General features: G+C 37.7%; 1 protein-coding gene across 5 annotated transcripts; it reads left to right on the top strand.

The window, feature by feature from the left end:
• The first annotated feature begins 214 nt into the window (after window positions 1–214).
• Window positions 215–18597, top strand: LOC117576517 (homeobox protein 13). 5 transcript variants are annotated; one of them, XM_052002133.1, is made up of 7 exons: window positions 740–821; window positions 2349–2624; window positions 8208–8260; window positions 13939–15846; window positions 16728–16980; window positions 17048–18324; window positions 18400–18597. In XM_052002133.1, exons 4-6 carry the CDS (start codon window positions 14746–14748, stop codon window positions 17935–17937), a joined length of 2244 nt encoding a protein of 747 aa, XP_051858093.1. In that variant the 5' UTR covers window positions 740–821; window positions 2349–2624; window positions 8208–8260; window positions 13939–14745; the 3' UTR covers window positions 17938–18324; window positions 18400–18597. The 5 variants fall into 5 exon arrangements, with proteins under 5 accessions (XP_034117231.1, XP_034117221.1, XP_051858093.1 ...); XM_052002130.1 differs by having other exon boundaries at window positions 750–821; window positions 2128–2624; XM_034261340.2 differs by lacking the exons at window positions 740–821; window positions 2349–2624 and adding an exon at window positions 215–423.
• Window positions 18598–23574: the final 4977 nt, after the last annotated feature.

The following is a 23574-nucleotide window of genomic DNA, read 5'->3' as shown; positions in this document are numbered from 1 at the left end:
ATTGCATTTAATTTACATGCCCGCATCGCATGTTTTGAGAGCAACTCTGCATAGCAGCTGTTTGTCCCAGCGTTGCTTTGATTATACGGTCACTCCGTATAAAACAACATTGTGTAGCTAGTAGCTGTGGGCTTGAGTGTGTGTGTTGTTGCAAAATGTGAGCATATGTAAACATACTAAAGGAGCAATAATAAAACGCATTTCGATTTGTTTGCAATTGTTTTGTTTATTAAATGGTTTGGATATACACACAGCTACCCTTACAACTGCTTCGCATGCTAAATGATCAAGGAACTTTTCTATGTATGCTATTCATTTAATTTCATAAAGCACGTGACCACAAGTTGTAAAATACAGATTGTCAGTTAAGTTCAAGTTCAACAGCAACAACAACAGCAGAGACGAGCCAGCCAGTCAGCCAGAGTAAGACAACCACAATTATGTTTAATAATTTACATATGCATATGTATGCTTGCGTGTGTGTACTATGAATTGACTTTTCATTGAGAAATATTGAAAGTTATGTAATATACAAATGTTTATTATTAGTAAAAGAGCTTGCAAGATGTCTGTAATTGAGAAACTCGATTCGATTTTTGCGCGTATCCAACGAACGGTCACACAGACAGCATCATCGCTGGTGGACGAACACCGCACAGTGTGCAGTGTGACCTGACCAGCTGCCAAATAATATATCGAACGTGAGAGCGCTACCCACTTTCGGTCACACTGCACACTCAGGGCTGTCAGTTGTTAGAGAGCCGAGCGACTGTGAAGACGTACGTGTGTGCTCATACAGTGCTCTCAAGAATTTATTTTTGGTAAATTTTTTTTTCTTTGCTTCTCTCTGGTATAAATTAATAAGTATATTAAACAAAACAACAACAAAAATCACGATAATACAATAAATTAACAACGCCGCAATAATTATTTGATAAATCAACACACAAATTTAGTTTAAACAACCGTACAACAAAAATGCTGCAACAACGACAAACAATTTATGCAAATTTCAGGCAGTTTTTTTTCCCCTATCATGGCATCACAGCAAGCAAAATATTAAAAAAAAAATTAAATTGAAAATGGAAATGAAAACGAAATGAAACAAAAAACAAAAGAAACGCAATTACACATTGCCGCGCGCACACTTCATCAGCCACACTATATAATAACTAAAGTTAACTAACAACAAAAAAATGAAATGCTGTTTTTGTGTTGTTGTTGCTGTTGTGTTGTTATTCTTGTTGTTGTTTTTGTTGTTGGCAGAATGGAAACAAAAACAAAATCCATTGTAATTTAAAAGCGACATATTTATACATATACATATATATTATATATGTGTAGATGGGCAGCGATTAAACAAACGTTGCATATTATTTCACTATACTTTAATATATCTACCAACAACAACGAAAAGAAGAAAATACGAAAAAAAGAAAAGAAACAACAAAAGCGTTAGCCGTTTCTTTCAATTCAATTGAATGGAAAAAGAAATTGACAAATTCGCGGAAGACGACACGACGACGACGACGGTGAAGAAAGATTTTTACTCGCGTCGCGGTATACTTCAACTGTTTTTGAACTTTTATTGCGTTGCTGCGGAGCAAGAGCGCCAAACTACAAAAGTCGCCGCGCAGCGCGCCCCAAACAACAAGTTCGCTGGGCGAACGAAACGAACAGCAAAAATGTACCAACAACAACAACAGCAGCAGCAATATTTAACGAAACAAGAACGTGTGTGTGCGAGTGCAAAGTGTTGAGAGAGTGAGAGCGAGTTTACGATGTGAGCATGCGCTCACATGTGAGCATGTCGGAACCTCAGCTGAATGAATGTGTGTGTGTGTCGCGTCATTTTCGCCTTCGCCGCATTTTACGTACTCTCTTGTGATTATGTGTGTGTGTGCGCGTTTTTCGTTTTATCGCAGTTAAACTCACACTGAATTGTGTGCGCCATTTGCCATTGTTGTGTTCTCAGCGAATCGCTAACGAGTAGCCTCGGCTGCTTTTGTGGTCGAATCGCCTTGCTTGCTGTTTTGCCGTAGGACAAAAAAAAAAGTTTCTTTTTTACTCTTTCTTTATTTGGTTACATTAAAATGAATCATATTCTATTAATTATGCCCAATGTAGGAAAATTCTAGAACAATCAACAAATTAAACAATACTTAATTACTTAGAAGAGTTACAAAAATCATATAAATTTATGTGCGCGTGTGTGTGTGCACATCTACAATAAAAAGAGAAAAGTGTACAAATACAAAGCGAAAAAGTAACGGAAAGTTCGTAAACGACATTCTTTGCTCTCTCTCTCTCTCAATTTGTCGCTCTTTTGTGGTCGCGGCCGAGCGCAGCAGCAAACAACAGTACAGCATAGCAGCGAGCGCGCAAGCGAGAAGGCGAACCAACGTCGTTGTCGCTCGCTCGCTCACTCACTGAGAGAGCTAGCCGAGAAAACAAACGAAACAGACACACACAGACAGCCAAGCAGAGCAGCCAAAGCAGCAGTAGAGCTTTTGAGTGCAGACCGCGCTCGCAACCACAATCGAAAGAGTAGCAAAGCGCACACATACAACAAAATCGAGACGCGACCTACTCTAAAAAAAAAAAAAAAAAAAAATACGAAAAAGGTGATTTTTTGTTGTTTAATTTCTATATTATTTTCTTTTGATTTTCGTTTTAGTTTTTTCTCTACTCTCGCATAATTGTAAACTCCCTTTTTGTAGGCTAACAAACTTGTAAAATTAGCTTGTAAGTTTTTCTTTAGTTCAACAACAACCACAGCAGCAGCAACAACAACAACAACCACATTTATATTTGTAAGCAACTACAAACAAACAAGAAAAAAAAAGTGCTGCCTTGACAAAGAAAATAAAGAAAAATATTAGTAGATCACACCAACAACAACTAATTTGTAGCTAATTTTTCTGCGTAGCAAAAAAAAAACAACAAAAAGAAAAGAAATGCAAAAAATAAGAAAAAATACTAAAGTTAAATAAACGTAATTTTCATTGCCTTTACCAAAGCGAAAAAAAACCATTGAATTACACTTTTTCTTCGCTCTAACGCTCTCTCACTCTCTCTTGCTGTCTTACTCTCGCCCAATTTCATAACTAGTTTGTGGGTGACGACAAAAAAGAGTCATCACATGCTTTACATATAAATGCATATATATACGTATGTAAGAGCCTGAATTTATTTATTGTTCTTAAGAACAAATTGCATTTGGGACAAAGCAAAAACGAAATATTCAAAAAATCAAAAACCAGAAGGAAAACGAAGAAAGAACAGAAAAAAAAAAAATCGAAGTGCGCCATTGCGCTTCCCACACACGGCAATGTGTGTGTGTGTGTGGAAGGCAAGCGCGTCATTCTGTTGCTGCGCTCATTTGTCGCTTTGTAGCGCGCTCACTTTCGTTCAATTGAAACATAGGCCCGCTCTCACCGCTGTGTTACCGCATGTGCGTCGCCCTGAATGTGTATTAGCATGTGTGGTTGTGTGTGTATGTATGTGAGCATGTAATTTCCTGTGTCCGTCTGTCCTTGCGACAAAACGAATTTATTACCCTTGGACAGAGAGCAAGCAAAAAAATCATTTTACAAACGAATATGAGTAATAACTAAGCAACTGAGATTGAGCATGAGTAAAAGAGTGTGTGTGTGGCCAATCACTGCAACATTTCCTTTTTGGAGCATTGTGCTGCATGTGTTATGGGTGGAAGAGGGGGGTGATAGCCTTCGGCTCGTTTTTATTTCTTTCCTTTAGGTTCTGTCAAGGGCATTCAACCTCCCACATATATACTTTTTTTTAATACTACAGCTGGTCTCGTTGGTTTGCAAAATAAATTTCAACGACAATTCATCCTGATCATCATCGATGACGTCACGACAACAACGAGCGTCTGAAAAGCACATTGGCTATTTTTATAATAAGAGCAGCAGCAAACTACAGTGCGTAAAGCATTTGTATGCGTGTGAGCTTGTGTGTGTGTCTCGCTGTTGCCATCGCCGCATTCGCATTCCTCAAATAATTTGTATTTTATAATGATTGGGGAGGGGGCAAAGCAGAAGAAAAAAAATAGCCAAAGCGCGCTATATACAGCAGAGAAGCAGCAACAGCAGCGCATTGTCGCGAGCGAACACACACACGCAAAGAGACACATGTTCGTAGTAACAGACACACACACACACACAGAGAGGCGAGTCAGCCATACACAACGGCGACGACGACGACAATGCTCTGCCTCGTCGCTGCCGCCACCTTGTTGACCCAGCTAATTTTTCGCTGGGCCCTCTGCCGCGTTTTCGAGCTAAACGCTCGGGCCCGCGCTGGCGGCAGACTGAACGTTTTCATACATTCGAAATTTCAACGAACTTCGGTTTTGTGGCCGTCAACCACCGCTGCCGCAGCCGCTGTCGTCGTTGTCCGACGTTCAGCTGTGCAAGTCTCTACATGCCGTTCTCTCTTTTGTAGCTTTGTAGCCAAACAACATGGGGGTTTCTTTTCGCCGCTACAACTGTGAGCGAAAAATTAGTTGTTGCGTCGCTCTCTCTCTCTGTAACTTTGTGGCGCTCTCTGGCTTGCTTATATTTATTTTTCATTTACATACTTAGATTTTATTTTATACATTTCGTTTTTTTTTTTCTTTTCTTGTTTTGTGGTCAAACTAAATAAAGTTATCGTTGACAATGATGTTGTTGTTGCTGTTGCTTTTTACAAATATATTTAGCTATTCTTATTTTTATAAATTTATTAAATTATGGTGAATGCTGCTTACACACTACTTATACATATGTATGTATGTACATACATACATATACACTCAATTTGCAAGCGTGTTTGCTTTTGCTTCCGTTATCTATGCATATGTATTTATATGATGCTATACATACAGACATATGTATGTACATACATATATACATACTTATGCCAATTTTCATAGTGATGTAATAGTTTTTTAGGTGCGGCTTCTTTCTCAATTTCGTTATTTGCTGTTCTATCTTATACTTATTTCATACAAACGGGGTCATCTGCATACATGCACATGTACTTGTAAATCTATGAATGCAAGTGTGCTTGTGAGTAATGTCTGTGTTCCACATTTTTGACTTGTCATCGTCGTTGCAGCCTTCGATATGACGTTCGCTTCCCCACCCCCGAACTCTTTATCAACTACTCATATACAAACATACACACATATATGATGTGTTGTGTGTGGAAATGTAACTTCCGCTTGTCAAATCTGCATAAATCAAATAAAATTGTGTTGCCCGCACAAAGTGCCTCTGTGTGAGCGTGAGTATTTATCGTCTTACTCACTCTTATCGCTAATTTGCCAGTGTATTGCTGTTCCGCACACACACACGAATCGTATTTACATTCATATTACACATACATACGTAATCGGTGCTCATGCCTGTACATGTGTAGTTGTTGTACGAATGGGTGTATTCCATAGTCTCTAGAAATTAAGTCCATTAAGAACCAAGCATTTAACGCATTGGCCTGCATATGTTAATAAGTATTTACAAATGTAAATCGCTGTCTATTATTTTACAGTTGTATTTCTCTGCATACATGCATATTTATGTACGGCTGTCTGCCTGCCTGTCTGTCCCTTTCTTCCTCCCTATCTTGATGATTTCAAATGATTTTTAAGTAGAGCATGCAAATGCGACGTCATAGTTACATACTCGACGCATACACATGCAAAATTAGCGCGTGTGAGAGTGAACACACGCAAACATCGATCGATGGCCTCGCTTGGTCACTTGCTTGCTCTTTAAGAGAGCGAAAGAGTAGTCGATACCTGCCATAGAGTGGCCCGTATATTCAATTGATTTTCAAGTTTATTAGCCAACGTCGCTGTTACAGCTGTTTTACAGCTGGAATTTGTCCCCTTTTTTTTGCCGAATGTGATCGAAAGAGGAAGATACGCACTTAGCATTGCGAGCGTGCGCGAATGAGATGGCAATAGCTAGCGTGTGCCGTCTTATCGCCTTGGCAAATGGTTCGTAATTGAGTGTGTACACATTGCATTTACTTGTGTAGTGTATGTGTGACTGTATAGACTTTTTCTTAATGTGGTAGGCTTTAAAGCAACAAGCATTTCGAAAACTGCCCAATTTTTGTTTTTTTTTTTTTTTATTTGTTTTTGGCTGGGCGTCTCTCACGTTTATCAAATTAAAATATTGTATTCTGTATGGGCGTGTACACATATATCTGTGAGTGTGAGTGTGACCGTGAGAGCTGCACTCGAGCGTTGTTGCTGTTTTTTTATTGTCATTTCTTTCGTTTTACTCATTCGCGCCTTTCGACAGTCGGCTTTGTCATCGTCGTCATCGTTAGTGATGATGAGATGTTGATGCCCGCCCGAAAGCCAGAGCACACAATTAAAATCAGCACTGTGGAATATGAATGCAAACACACACACATTTACATACATATGGCCATCAAAAGCGAATGGTAAATGCGTGTGAAAGCGAGAAAGAGCGAGAGTAGCTAAATTCAAAATAAATAAAAACGAAGCACATTTTTTGGGCCCACTGTGCGCGTGCGTCAAGCACTTGTTATGATTATTATAATTAGAGGGGCGAAATTCTAATCGAAACCACATTTATTACAAATACAAATACAGCAAGCAAACATGTTTATGCAAATGTGTTGTCCGATATGTTTAAAATGTGGATAGAGCGAGCAGCATAAAAATTCATTGATTTTGGACTTTTACTTTCCGCTAAGCTTCGTTGTCTGTTTTAATTCTTCTCTTCTGCTGTGCGCAGTCGCTTTCTTTGTTATGTTTATGCTGTGCACACACACATACAAACAGGCTTACATGCATACGCGCCCTCCATCTTCTTTTTGAGCAGAGCATACATACATACATACATATGTATGGTATGTACATATTACTGTTGTTATTGCTGCTTACTGTTTCTATCACGGAAGTGTGTCATGCACATTGAATCAATGAATAGCAGGCAGGCAAATGCAGGCCCCACACACACACACACACACTCGAAATTGGCACGTCCATTGCGAACAGTGTGTACACACCACTATAAATCATATGTATATGAGTTGCTGATTGGAATGATCCAAATAGAAGCATAAACATGAACACACAGACAAAGCTTGTGCCTTTTGCTGGAGCTTTTGACGTCAGTGTAATTGCGTGCTTCGCTTAATGTTTGAATAAATTATTAAGTGCTTATACATGCACATCCGCACACATATATACTTCTTTATTATATTAGTTTAATTGACAAAAAAAAAAGAAAAATTAAACGAAAAATTGCTTTATTCAAATATATTTTTTTAAGTTATTTTAAAACTTTCTTATCGTAAGTGAAATATCGATAAACAAATTGAATCAACGATATACATATGTACACACATACACATACAGTTCAATAGCGGTGCGGTCAAGGTCAGCGTCTTACGCTAGTGTGACCAGCGTCTAATTTTTTTTGTTTGTTTTGCTTTCCTTTGCTCTGCATTCTGTTCTGCTGTCTGCTCCCACACCAGCTGAATATGGTTACGAGCGTCTGTCTGTGTCTGCGCTATACAGCGAACTTTCAAGCACGTTTTCACTTGAACTTTCGGCGTCGCTGTTGTTTTTGTTGTTTCGTCTGCTATGTCTGCGTATTGATTTCATTATCCTGCCGAAAAAAGATAAATAAGATAAAAAAAAAATAAAACTAACTGGAATGAACCGTTGGTTGTCTGGCAGCAACAGCATCACTGCTCTGTCCTTAATCATAACAAATTGACAGCTGTGTGTTGGGAACCCCGAAAAATGTCAACGACTTTGGGGTTTGCTCTTGTTCGTTCCCTTTTTATGTCGCACTCTCTCTTTCTCACCACAGCTTCTTTTTTTTTTGTTGTTACTCGCTTGTAGCGGTTCATTGACATCTTTGAACTGAACTTAAGGGCGATGCTAACGTTTTGGGGTTGCGTTTCGTTCTTTTTATATGTAGTTGTTAGGGGCACCAAGTGCTGCCAACGTTGTCGCTTGATCCATTTCAAGATGGCGTTTGTGTCGGCAGCATACACATGTACATATGTACATATATTTTTCAACACTGGCTAAACGCAGCCTATTTTTTTATAACTAAATTGAAATAATTTGTGAGGGACGTTTTTCGTATTTTAAGTAATTCAGAAATTAAAGAACCAACTAACTATTATGTATTTATTCTTTTTACTTGCAGGCTCCTTGGTCGAGATTTCCAATATAAAAAACCTAATTAAGGACTATTAAGAGGTGAGTTTAATTACAAAAACACATTTATCAATTATCGATTATCGATAAATGCGCATCTCATGGTCAAGAGCGCGTGATCGTCGGACGTTTTGTTGTCACGCTGATTTCGGCCAACTGAGTAATCAAATAGCTGACTAGCTTTCGATGACGCACTCTGCACGTGTATCTGTGTGAGTGGAAATGATAGTATTAATCCGCGCAGAGCCGGCAACAAGAGATGACGCCGACGCCGGTCTCATTCACTCTCAAACTTCGCGCTCAGACTCTCGCATATTATATATGCATCGCACTCACACACATGGTCAGGCGGCGGATATGCATATGCACGTACATACATATATACATGTGTGTGTTTGTGTTGCAGTGAAACCAGTTTTGTAGCTGCATTTTAGCTATGCAATTCGTTAATTTTGGTTGTTGTTGTATGCAACAGTTGTTTAGCAAGTGACACCACCCCCGCTCCACCCAATTTGATGGCAGTGAAGATCAACGGCGAAACTAGTTAGTTAATTATAGCCAAGTTTACAAGTTAGCCATGTCAGCTGTTTCAGACTGCTTATGGATAATATTTGGTATATACTAATGCGTTTATCGATAAAACACCTGCTATGTGTGTTGATAGTGTTCGATAAAAGACGATCACAAAACATTAACATGCTAAAAGAAAAAGCGCTACTACACATTGTTGTATAATTGTTAAGTGTGCCAATTTACAAGTTTTTTACATCACAAAAGTTGGTAACTTGGCTGTCAGCTGGCAAAAGTTTGACAGTTTGGCCAGCTGCAGCAGCTGCCTGCAAAAAAAGTGTTATCGATGATTTATACACCCACAAATGCAGCTGACGTCAAAGCACACAGACACACACATGCATTGAGCTAAGCTTTGTGTTGTGTTGTCCTGTTATAACTGCCTGTTATATAAGCAAGAGTGTGTATGTAAATTATGACAGCGCGTTCTTTAAAACGATGACAAAACTGATGTTGTTGTTGTTGGTGTTGTTATTGGTGCTGGAAGGGGGTGTGGCGTAAGTGCATGATGCGTCAGCTGCATTAAATCAATAAAATACAGATATACAATACACACACATACATATATATTTATGTATATGATATTCTATGTGTATACACACTGTTGCTGTTCTGGTTGTCAGCTGCTGCTGTTTCTTAGTCATTAGCGCCGCCATGCCAAGTGCAATTTGGGTCATGTCACGGCCCTTAGCAGCGCTGTTAGACCTTAACAGTGCGCTGTTAACGTACTACATTCAGGCCACCGACAAGCAAACGTCGTTACACATATACAGGCGAGTGTGTAAGCGTACTTCTTATTTGCAAGCACCTGTTGTGTGATTTATTTCATGTGTGTGTGTGTGTGTGTGTGTGTGAGCGAGATTTTGTTGTTGTTGTCAAGCACCCGCTATATTGCAAACAGGTTTGTTTACGCGTGACTGCCAAACCGTCGCACACATACACAATCACACGCACGCACATCACTTCAGCTCACTCTGAGCTTCACTTCGTTTCGTTTCAATTCCAATGCATTCCCCCCACTATTGTTGCAATATGATTTATTTATGACGCATTTAAAGCGCACCCCACAACTAGCCAGCTGATGGTGATGATGAAATAGCTGACTGACTGATGTATTGCTAGCTGTCGACTTCTTACATTAGTCAATATACTCGAGAATTGAGTGTTTTGGCTGTCGTCGTTGTCGTGTAGCAGCTCACGTGTGCGAGCTTAATCATGCATGTGTGTATTTACTACGCATGTGGATACTATGTTATGTATGTATGTGTGTATTGGTATAGTATGTCTGTTAAATTTACACTCTCGGTAGTTAGTGGCTTGTGTGATATTATTTCCGGCCAACAATAATTGTGATGTCATTATATGGTAATCGTGCGCTTTTCCACAATTTAAACACAATTATGTATAGCGTTGAAATTGAGACTCGTTTTTTTTTTTAGCAGCATGTTAAGCTCTTTAGCGCTCTACAATTGATAACAGCAACAAAAGTAGTTTGTGTGTGTGTGTATGTGTAAGTGTGTGAGTGCTTGTGTATGTGTGAAAACTGAGCAAAGGCAATAGAGCAAAAGCGCTTCGGACATTTGGTTTTAATTCGTCGTTTTGTTTTCGTTGCGACGCTGCCGCGTTGTGTCGTAAATAATATTTTGCGATTATTATTTTGTTGATTATTTCAAATGCTCTATGCTGCTACTCCTCATACAATGCAGCTTTCGGAAAACTGAGAACAATGAGCAAACAGAGAGCAAAGTATCAACAACAACCAAAGCAAGTGTGATTGGGGGGAGGGGGATCAACATTAAATGATGAGCGTGCGTGAGAAAGGGAGGGAGAGGGAGGAGGAGAAGCATAACAACACGTTTTGTCATTTCAACTAGAGCGACGGGGTTCTGTTTGCTGTGTGCTTCGCATGTCTCGGCATGTTTGTTAGTGTTCATATTGTTGTTGGTTGGTTTGGTTAGTGATAATGTTGTGGCATACACTCAAATTTCTAGAAATATGGAACGGAAGCGAACATCATGCACACACATACATATATGTACATACATTCATATACATGTAGATATGCAAGCATTTAGATATCTCATATTTCCAGCAGCCGCCCCTGTTCAAAAAGAACAAACTAAAAGCAGCAGACACATTATGAATACAAATTGATTCCTTAAGCAAATTATACTGCTTGCCAGTGTTGTCCAAGTAATAATAATCATCAACAGTGTTGTCAACTTGAATGCAGCTCAGTGAAATATACTGAAAACTGCAGTGCGAGGAGTGGGAGAGTGAGAGAGCAATAATCAACGACTGCAGCACCTTGTATTCTAGCACCATGAATTAATACCACTTTGAATATTCATGTGTAGCCAAATAATACATATGCATATTTACATAGTTAAACACATGCATAAATACATTCATGAATAACCTGTATTATACGAGAGAATTTGTTGCTCTCAAGCTTTGAACTTTATGCAGAAATCGATTGTTTGCTGGGTAATTTGCGATTTTGGCGGTAGCTAACGACAGTTTCTGTATTTATTTTTGTATTTATATATTCTAAATACACACACTCACACCCACAAATTGCCACAGTGTATCTACATGGCTGTGTTGCCATTGCTAGAAAACAGTTGTCATTTGGCCTTGAACCTGAATTTCGAAGTTCAGTTGCGTTTTTTTTTCATTCGTGCACGAATTGTTTCGCCTTTTGTAGTATGTGCACACATTGGCAACCTCACACACACACACACACACACAAGGGGCAGGCAGCCATGTTTATGTGTGTTCATTGTTGTTGTTGCAGTGCGTTGACTGGCATTTTGCATTTGTCAATATTAAATACATATATTGACACTTGGATGTTTTTATCTATGTGCATATTTTTGTATTGACTATTCACCCACCACACACGCTGATCCACTATTATGTGAATTGTCTCTAGCAGGTTTAGGGATTCCCTAAGTCTGACAATGACAGCTGACGATGATAATGTTGTTGTTTAGCATTCGCTCGCTCTCTCACCTCGCTATCTCTACACACACACACTTTCGCTCTCTCTATCCATCTCGCTTTCTCACATTGACCGATAAAAGTTCTGCACATTTCGTTGGTATGTGTGTTGATGGTGGTGATGATGATGATGAGGTGTGTCATAGTCGAGAATTCGTACGGACTTTAGCTTTAGCGTTGTTTTTTTTTCGCCTTGGGTTAATGAACTGACGCATATTATACATTGAGTACCTACCTAGGGGTCGTTCCCGAGCATCGAACGCTTTCATTTAATTTTGTTACGCCTTTTTTTTTGTGTGTGTTTTACTTTTGCCTAATTAATAAACATTTCAATGGGACAATTGCCAAAATGGCCGATCATACGTTTAGAGTTACCATTTGTTGTTGTTGTGTTGCCATTGTTGCCAGCTGGTTACAGTGCAACAAAATAATTGAAATTTCGATTTCGATAGAATTTGCATGCATGTGTGAGAGTATGTATGTACATATGTAGGTGAACTGCGCATATGCCGTTGCCTTTGTTTTTGCATATTTCAAATTGTGCTGGCTGGGCAGAAAAAAAGTAAATAAATAAATATTTATTTTTACATTTTTGCTGTATTGTATTGAAATTCAAGCAATGAGCACACATACATATACAATTTGATTTGCATTTTATTGTGCATTTGCTGATTTTGAAGCTTTATTACTTCCTATCTTCTCAACCCCTTGCGCCTGTTAAATATAGTCTGGCGCAAGACAAAGATGGCATGCTTGACATACGCACGCACACGCTTCTGCTGTGCACTCACATTCACATACGCATGCAGTGAAGTGTGTGTGCCAATTAAAAATGATCTTTCAATTGCTTAATAAATGAGAATGCAGCGCAAATTTAAAGCGCACTCAGCTGATTTGCTTGAACTGAGCAACTGCTGTTATTAGGTCACACCCACACACGCACACACACGTTTACATGTGCATGCATATAACGCGCTTGTGTGAATTTCACTTTCACTCGTTGCTGCTGTTGCTTTTCTGCTTCTTTTACAAATGCGTGGCCCTTTTTTATACTGCCCAGCTGATGATTGTGACTCATGCATTCAATATTTGTTTATAGGGGACATCAATAATAAACAATCAACATAATTGTAAACTGTTTCATTTGTAGAATTAACATTTACATGCCAAGAACAAAAAAAAAAAAACAAATAAATGGAATTGCACAATGTGCTGCTTGTTGCTGGCAAACACCATTTTTCGCTAATTTACAATAACAATTTTTAATTTGCACTTGCTGCTGCTGGCGGCTGGCAGCTGCTTCTTCTTACTCCGCCGCGCCCGCTCCAAAAATAGCACAGCAGCCGTTGCAGTCGGTCTCAAGCGTTTGTCGGCCTGTGTGTATGTGTAAACATATCTACGTATACATATGAATGTATGTGTGTAGGTGTGTGAGCAAGTGCATTTGATTTTGGATGCGAAAATGACGAAGGTGCTGCAGCAACATCAACAGCGCAGCAGCTGCGTTGCCGTTGACGTTGTGCTCAATTGACATCGCGCCACATTTTAATTTGTGTGTAACTGTGTGTGTGTGTGTGTGCTACTTTTCGCATGCCGTCCTTGACCCAAAAGCTGCACCGGCAAACAACAAATCGTCGCCTCGCCTAGCTCACACACACGTACACACATACAGAAATACATGTGCATTTTGCATCAGCCCAGCCACCCCAGGCAGCAGCAGAGTGAGAGAGCGTAACTAGGTTAAGGTTAAATGGCTCTGCTATGATCCTATACGCTGTTAAATAATGGTGTCGCTGTTAGCAACAGCTGTTAACAGCGCTCAGCTGTTGAGTGATGCGTATCTAGCACAGCTGAGTGTGTGTATGTGTGTGTGTGGTAAGCCATGTGCGTATAATGCGTGTTTATCGATAAAAACTATGGATCATCGATTCACACATTGATTGCAATTTAATTTTGCATACATGAAGCGTGCTGCTGTTGACCTGTTGTTGTATGGATTTGTGTGTGCTCAGTTGTTGTCGGTATTTGCTGCATTGACATTTGACATCGTTTTGCATTTTGAAGCCATGGTGAAGAAAACGATTAAAATTAATATTACCACAAAGTGAAAATTAATTTAATTATAATTCGAATTTGTTTATTTGCAGACTGTAATAAAGGAACAACAACAACAACAAATAAAAAACAAGCTAAATTTATAACAAAGGAGAAAGAACGGAAGACTAGAAATAATAATAATAATTAATATAAAAACAAACAAACCAACAACAACAAAACACAAATCAAAAACCTTATTTAAATACAAAACATATAAAGAGCAAAGTATTTGGTTTTGGTCATCACAACAAAAATCACTTTAAGCCTTATAAAAAAAAAAACAAACAAACAAAAAAAATATTAGCATAAGAAATTGCAAGCGTTCAGCAAAGGAGCAACAAAATAACAAAAACTACAACAAGAAGGCAATGCTGTTGTTGTAAGTGAGAAACCAAATCACACACATTCGCTCGCAAGTGAACTAAATCAAAGAAGAAGAAAAGAAGGAATACGAAGAAACTATTGCTAACTCTGTCTACGTCAAGAACACCACAATCAAAGCAGGAAGTTGCTAGGCGGCAAAGCAGGAAGGAAGACAGAAAAGAAAATCAGCAGGGCAGCACTGTCAAATCAGCTGTGCGTGTGAGTGTGTGTGTAGAGTGTTATTGTGTTGTGCTCTTTTAGCGCACACAAACGCTGCAGTAGTCGCTGCGCCAGCGTCGACGCCGGCAGCCATGAGCAACAGTGACGCAAACGCATAAACTGCAAGCAGAGAGCATTAAGAAAAAGGCAAGCGAAAAAAAAGAAGGAAAGATAAAAGGAAGACAACAAGCAGAATCGAAAGGAGCCAAGTAAAAGGCGAGACAACGAAGAAGGAAGGCGAAGAAGAAGACAGGCGAGTGAGAGAGAGCAACCTGATGCAAAACGATATGGTCAGCATCCCATCGGCCAATATGAATGGCGGTCTCAAGGCAGCCAACAACAGCAGCGGCAACGTTGTCGGCGTCGGCGTCGCCGGCACAGTGTTGACTAACGCACAACGTGTTTATCTGACACCCGCATCCAGCTATCATCTCGCAGCGGCCGCACGGCAAACAGCAGCTGGCGTCGGCGTCGCTGCTGCGGCTGGCAGTAAAGTAGGAAATACGGCCGCAACGGGAATTGCAGGCAATGCGGTGGCTGCAAATCCAAATGCGGTGGCGGCAGCAGCATCGACAAGCGGCGCTGCTGGAACCGTGCGTTATTTTTCGCAATTTAGCAAACTGCAGCCGGTGCAGCCAGTGTTGAATGCCAGTGTTGTGCAACGCAAGCTGATCAATCCCGAGGCGATGGTGTTGGTAAATGGCAACAAACCGTTGATATTTGCTACTACACCAGCAGCAGCAGCCAATAACAACAACAATAATAGCAATAATAACAACATCAACAATGGCAAGTTGCTCACTGCAGCAGCAGCAACAACAACAACGACATCAGCGGCGGCAACAACAACAGTTCCTAATGGCAGCAGACTGGTGCTCAATAAGCAGCAACAACTATTGCTGCTGCAGCAGCAACAACAACAACAGCAGCAGCAATTGCAACTGCAACACCAACAACGACAGCAACAACTGCGACTGCAACTGCAGGAAGAGCAACAGCAAGCGTCTGTGATGGAACAACAGCAAGTGGAGGATCTGATCGAGGAGGAGGAGGAGGAGGACGTGGAAGAAGTGGTGGAGGATCAGGAACCGGAGCAGCAACAGCCATTGTCATTGGTAGTCGGCGGAGCGGCTGGCGGCAAATCGGTGGCGGATTCGGATGCTGAACCTGAGCTGGACATTGTGATCAATAACGTTGTCTGCTCGTTCAGTGTGCGCTGTCACCTCAAGTTGCGCGAGATCGCATTGAAAGGCTCCAATGTGGAGTACAGACGCGAGAATGGCATGGTCACCATGAAGCTGCGTCGTCCCTACACTACAGCTTCAATTTGGTCCTCGGGCAGGATTACGTGCACAGGCGCCACATCTGAGTCGCAGGTAAGCACTGAGAAGACTTGGATTAATCTAAACATAAAGCTTAAAGCTCAATTCAATTGCAATTGATGACTAAGCAGCAATTATGAAAACTCTAACGATTTGCCGCTTAAAGCACATTAAAGTTTTGTTCCTTGAACGAAATTCATTTTAATTTATATTTAAGCACATTAAAGCTTATGTTTTGAATAGTCTCTTAGAAGAGTTGGATTAATCAATTGAAATTTAAAGCAATTTGATGACTAAGAAAGATTGATAAAAAGCTCTATGACATTTGCAGCTAAAGCACATTAAAACTTTGTTCTCTGAACAAATAAATAACTAGTTGAAATGAATTTGAAATTTAATTTAAGCATTTAAGCTCACCTCGATTGCAATTTAAAGCATATTCATACTTTGATATCTAACTAGTTGCAAATTATATGGAATCTCTAAAGGATTTGCAGATGAAAGAAAGCACATTAAAGCTTTGTTATTTGAATTAATAAATACTTAGTTGAAAAAAGCTATTTGGCCTTGAAAAGTCACTTAGTGTTGGATTAATTGAAAATGTAGCTTAAAGTTCACCTCGATTTCAATTTAGAGCACATTGATACTTTGATAAGTAACTATTTGCAGTTATATCAATGAAAGCTATACAAAATGTAGTTGAAAACACATTAAAGCTTTGAATGAATATATAGCTGAAAGTACATTAAAGCTACGATCTTTGATTGAATATAATATAACTAGTTGAAATGAAATTAAGTTACATTAAAGCACATTAAAGCTTTTAATTTCATATGAATGCATTTCATTTTATTAAATGATATTGAATTTAATATCTAACTTGTTTTCAAACCAGTTAAATTGACCATTAATCCAATACGTTTTGCTCTTTGCAGGCCAAGATTGCGGCTCGTCGCTATGCTCGCTGCCTGGGCAAACTGGGTTTTCCGACGCACTTCCAGAACTTTCGGATCGTGAATGTGCTGGGCACCTGCAGCATGCCCTGGGCAATTAAAATAGTCAATTTCTCGGAGCGTCATCGTGACAATGCCAGCTATGAGCCCGAGCTGCATCCCGGCGTCACCTACAAAATGCGCGAGCCCAAGGCTACGCTCAAAATCTTCTCCACGGGCAGCATAACGGTAACAGGTGAGTACGATGATACACAAATGAGTTTCCCATGTGAACTTTATTTGAAATTACTCACTCGTTTTAGCCGCCAGCGTGAATGACGTGGAATCCGCCATACAGCACATTTATCCGCTGGTGCACGAGTTCCGCAAGCAGCGTTCGCCGGAGGAACTGCAACATCTGCGGCAGAAGCAGCGTGCCCAGAGCGGTGAGCAGGGCAACAACGAGCTGGATGACGCCGATGATACAGCCAACAACGATACAGCCAAAGAGGATTTGTTTGCGAACACAACCGCCGCCCACAACAATCATAATAACCAGAACAACAATGCACCAAATGCCACCCGCCCGATGCCAATGAATGCCTCGATGCGTCGCTTGGATCAGTACAAGCAGCAGTATCAACCCAACAACAGCGAACAGACTGCGACTAAAATAGGCGCCGCCAGTAGCACAACCAGCAACAACAACACCACCACCAGCAGCAGCAGCAGCAGTGGCGACAACATTTGTGCAAATGCGCGTCGTCGCGCCACCGAATGTTGGGCCACCAAATTGCAAAATAAACGTCCGCGCTACAATGATCCTGGTGCGGCGGCGACAACCTCAAAAACACTCACCAGCAGCAACAGCACCATAACCATTGCCAACAACAACAACAGCAATAGCAGCAACCACTCCAGCACAACAACCACAGCGACAACAGCAACAACAGCGCATGTTATTGGTGGCAATGGTAGTTTCATTGCCGTCAATAAGTTGCGCCCAAAGCAACAGCAACAGTTGCCTGTTGGCGTTGTGCTAAAGCAGCAGCCAAATAATTTGCGTGCTCGCATCGCAACAACAACAGCAGCAGCAGCAACAACATTGGCGACAACAACAGTTGCGAAACGTGACTCGTATTCACCTACGGATTTCCAGGTGGATGATTTGATTGAGGAGGATGACGATGAGGATCTGAGTATGCATTTTTGAGTGCAGCAGCAAACGAAGCTGGCGCCCAACGTGCGAGCCTAGACACCAGTCACCACAACAGCAAAACACAAACGAAAGTTGCCTAAGCCAAAATGTTATGAGAGAAGCAAAGAAACAAAAAACAAAAAAACCAATTCAAAACAACAAACAAACAAAAACAAACTGTGCTATTTCAAAACTGTGCTCTTCTAACGCATTTAACATAAGCTTAACATTACGTAAACAGAGTGCACACAAACACAAAACACACCAATACACTCACACACACACACTACACACACACACATAGAAGGCAGGCAGCGACAGGAATTCAAAATCCAAATCAAATATTTTCTATACGATTAACATGAAAGTAAAACAAACAAGAGCCAAATATTTATGCATAAGGTAAGTAATGTTAATGTTGTGCATGTTAATGAAGTCACTGTTAACTAACATATTCATCTCTTATACGCTTTGCAGATTTATTGTTAAACAAACAAAACAAAACAAGTACTGGAAATGCAACAACAAAGCAAGTTGATCATCAAATGGTAAAATGTTACCGTAAACACACACAAACAAACAAACAAAAACACACACATATAGACTAACAGCAACAAATATCAGCAATTTGTGAGAGCTTTACGTATACAGTAAAAAAGGAAAAAAAAACAAAAGGGAAAACAAATATCATGTAAATATACGTACTGAAACACTCAACAACAGCAACAAAACACATACGAAGCAGACAACTGAAATATATAGAAACTCTTATACACACACACACACATACACACATATTTGCTTTCACTTTGAGTTTCTTCGATATCATAATGATGTAACTGCGTATGTGTAAGCAAACCACCGCCTAAGAAATACTGTTACTACTCTACAATTATCGCTTAACTAAAACAGAAGAAAACACACACAAAAACAAAACTATAGTTCTTATTTTTTCACACTTCATTGATACGTTTGCTGTTAAGTCGCTGTTATGATTAACATACGTAGGAAAAACGATAGAAAATGTTAATGCGCCGCCGACAGCAAAAATGGCGGCTGTTGTTGCTCTCCTGATGACGTCACAACAACCTCGCTCAGCAGCCGCCATTTTGTGAGGGCGCAGAACGAATCCCAACAACAACAATAAAAACAACAACCAACCAACCAACGTACAATAAGAATTATTTTTTTTTTTGTTTTAATTATTATTTTATTACGATTTTCATTATTATTATATTATTTTTTTTGCATAATGACAGCAGTTTAATTTAAAGAAAAAGTATATATACAATTATATTTAACGATAAACAAGTGTTCTAGACAACCGTCGTCGTTTTCTAACCTTAATGTAGTGCATTATACGATTATTATTATGATTACGAACATAAGCGATATATTATTATTATTATTATGGATCATGCAATCCACATTTTTTTTTTCGTCGTTCAAAACCTATTTTAATAAGAGCTTCTTTAAACATTCAGAGTTAAGGATATATATAATCAATATATATATATATATACATAAATATACTACACTTATATCTGGTCACTTGTAAACCAATAACAACAAAACGAAAACAAATTGTATTTAATTGATATATGAACTCTTATACTTTATACATTGCATATGGAAAAGGCAGACATATAAACACACACATACATACATACATATATATATATATATATATATATATATATATATATAATATATATATATATATATATATATATATATATATATAATATATATATATATATATATAATATATATATATATATTATTATATATATATATATATATATATATATATATATATATATACTAATATATATACACTACTATATAATCATTTGCCTGAGAAAACGAAATTTGAATTACATCAATTTTATTTAATTCTTTTTTTTTTTTGCAATTATATATCAACATTATTATTATTAGAGATATTAAGTATAGAAACTTGTTCCTGTGTTGTTAAAATCGCAAAACGAAAAGAAAATAAGGCGTAGCAGAAGAAGAGAAGAGTTTACTTTAAACATTATATTAAAAGAAAAAAAAAACACTACACAACCACAACAAAATCATAAGCAATACAAATGAAAGAAAACTTAAATTGTAACATGGCATAAAACGAAACAAAAACAAATCAGCCAAAAGTCTCTAAATAAATGTATATAGCTAAGTTAATTAATAACCAACAAAAAACAAAAAAACAAAAACAAACTAAACCACTTGGCGACAGCTGCAAAAACAAAGAAAAAAAGCGAAACAAAACGTTATGGAAATGGAACACAGCTTACTGTTAAATGAACCTTCTTCTGGAACGCCACCAATACTCACGCACACACGAAAGCCAAGCCAAGCCAAGACAAAGCGAGACAGCGAGCGAGAGCGCGATATCAGTAGCGGGAGAGTGAGAGTCAGAAAGGGTGCAGAAGAGAGAGCGAGCAAAAAAGAGCGTGCAAAGCTCTTCACACGTAGCCGCCATTTGCATTTGTGTAACTTTTTGTTTGTTTGTCGATTTTTTGTTTTTGCCTCTTCCTGGCCACAAAATCCAAATAGTAAACAAAAGAATTAATAATCAAACAGCAAATTGTACAATCATACATGCATATACATACACACACACATATTTATCTATAATAATCTCTTCTATAAACATCGAACTGCGTCTCCCTCCAGCCCCAAGCCAAAAACAAATAAAAAAAAACTAACAAAAAAAAAAAAAGGATAAAAAACTATTACGTCACACATCGCTTCCATGCCATACAATTTGAATGTTGTTAAAATACAATTAGTGCATATTAACTTTCCAACACACACACAGACACACAAACATACATCCATACATTCGTGTCAATTTGTCATGCTTTAGCTCGGTTAGAAGAAGAGTTGTTGCGTGTGTGTGTGTGTTAGCAGCAATAGCAATATGATAGAAGAGAACAGCAGCAATAACGTGTTTACATTCGTATAAGTGTTGTGAAACAGGCGACAATTGCAATTCTGTTAACACTCTGTTACCTGCAGCAGGATCTAGAAATTCGCTTTTATATTTCAATGTTTCGTTCTTTTTTTTTTTTTTTTTGTCGAAAAGTCTTTTGCAATTCCTTCATATCGTTCAATTATGCATAATCAAGCAAAAAGAAATCACATATAAATTATATCGGATATTAAACGAGAATTTTTGAATACACACACATATTAATTTTCGATTTTCGTTAGTTGAAAAATAAATACTTTAATCATGTACATACATACAAACAAACAAACATATGCATACATACATATAATATTTAAAACAAATACAAATAATGAAAAAAGAAAAAAACAAAAACAAAACAAATTGCCTTTAGGGAACAAATGAAAAGAAGAGTGTTGAAAAAGAGGAAGAAAAAAGCGAAGCAGCAGCAAAAACCAAATTGTATTTTTGTTGTGTGAGCGAAAGAGAGAGAGAGAGAGATAGAGAAAGCATGTGAACAGGCGTATAAGATAATAGCGATATAAGAGTAAGAGTATAACAGTTGAATTATAAGCTTAAGCTTAAGCCTAACTAATAACTAACAACAACAACAACAAAAACAACAAAATTGAATACTAAACGTAAGCCAAAACACGCAATTGATAAAAAACTATGACAACAACAAAACTAAAACAAATAGTTTATAGTGAACAATGTAAAAAAAAAAATACAAAAAAAAAAACAAACAAAAACAAATACAAATACAAAAGCAAAACGCAAAAGAAACAAAAAATAAATAAGTTGAGAATCTTCTTAAAAGTGAAATTCACTTCTGCCTTCAAAATTGAATTAAAAAATTACAATTACAATTAAATCGAAAATTTTAAAAATGAGAGCGACAAATGATATACAAGCTAAAAATATATTAATATTACTATTTAAAGTCAAGTAAAAATGCTTAAAAACAATTAATTGGAACATTTTTTGAGTTCAGTTTCTCGACAGCGCAACAGCAACAACAACAACAACAACAAATAGTAGGAGAAGTATAAGAGAAAAGAAAGAAGAAGCAAAAGGCCTAAATAAGTGTATTTGGTTTCATATAAACTTTAAAAGCAAAACCTAAATATTTATATAGTATACACCAATATATATTTTTTATTATTATGTATTTAACAAAACACACACACACAGACACATCTACTACACCAACACACACACACACATACAGACACACATACACAAGTGAAAATCAAATAGCATAATTATGTTTTTGTTTTGCCGTAAAGACTGCATTATACCAACAATTAATTATATATACTTTATATATATATACAAAAATATATATAAATATAATATACTAAAATAAAATAAATAATAATTCAAGCTTATAAGAGAAAGCGAGAGAGAAAAATCTGTAAACACAAAAAAAGAAAAGAATAAAAACAAACACAAAAAAAAATGACTAAAATTAGGCGTTACTTTAAAGAAACAAAACGATTAACTAAAAATGGAAAGAAGAAGAGCATTAAAACCATAATAAAATTATATAAAAAGAAAAAACAAAAACAAAACAATTTATTTATTAGCACCTAAGAGAGAAACGCAAATACCAACCAATGTTTTAAATAACGAAATTAATTGAAATACAAAAACAAAAAGAAAAAGTCAAACTCAAATCGATGGATGCGAAAAAATGAAAGAAAAATGCCTGCAATAAATACGAAAAGCAAGATGAAAATTACCTTATCCAAATGTGGAAAACTAAAAAACAAATAAAACAAATCAACTTAAAGATTAAAAGTAAAATGAAGAAGAAAACCCCATGAAAAGCAAACTATTTATTCAAGTTTAAGCTATAATTTTGTGGTAAAGCAAAAGTAAATAAAACTAGAGTAACGTAAAGCTAAAAGAAAACTATTAACTATATACATACATACATATATGTGTGCTGTGTAAGAGGCGTGTGTGTGTGTGTGTGTGTGTGTGTGTGTGAGTAACAGTTATTTGATTATTTTTAATCAAAGAGTGCAAACCGATGAAAACGAAAGTTATTTGCATACACACACACATGCAGTCTAGCACACCAATACACACACTTTTATATACATAAATTTAATATAACAACAACAAAAACAAAACAACAACAACAGCAACACAAACAAAAACTCATTTAAGAATTAAGTTGAAAGTTTAGCATCTAGTTTCATGAATGACTTCAAAAGCAAAGCAAACACACACAGACACACACACACACACACACACACACACACACATGCGAAACGTTTACGAAAGTAACGTTAAAGAATAATGTGCATAATGATAAACGATGAAGAGGTGGAAAATATTTAAGTACAGTACCGCAAAAGTACAGTACAACTGCCTTTAGTTGCAGTCAACTCAAAATAAATACAACAGAGAAAAAAAAAACAACCAAATCAAAGCAAATTTGTTTCAATAAATATCAATTGACACTAAGCATGCGATATTTTCTCAATTTTCATTTCCATTTTTCTTTTATTATTGCTCTCTTTGAAAAATTATCGATAACTCGCGAGACTGACAGCAAATAAGTGCTGCCAATTCAGATAATAAACTAACTTGCTATACAAGTGCTGCCAATTTGCGGAGCCTTCAAGTTTGACAGTGCGGAGGGAAAAAATCTTTTGATTCCATTGACATTCAATCATGGA

The sequence above is a fragment of the Drosophila albomicans genome, chromosome X, assembly GCF_009650485.2.
Source record: "Drosophila albomicans strain 15112-1751.03 chromosome X, ASM965048v2, whole genome shotgun sequence".
NCBI classification, from domain to species: Eukaryota; Metazoa; Arthropoda; class Insecta; order Diptera; family Drosophilidae; genus Drosophila; species Drosophila albomicans.
This window is presented reverse-complemented; position numbering and strand designations above follow the sequence as displayed.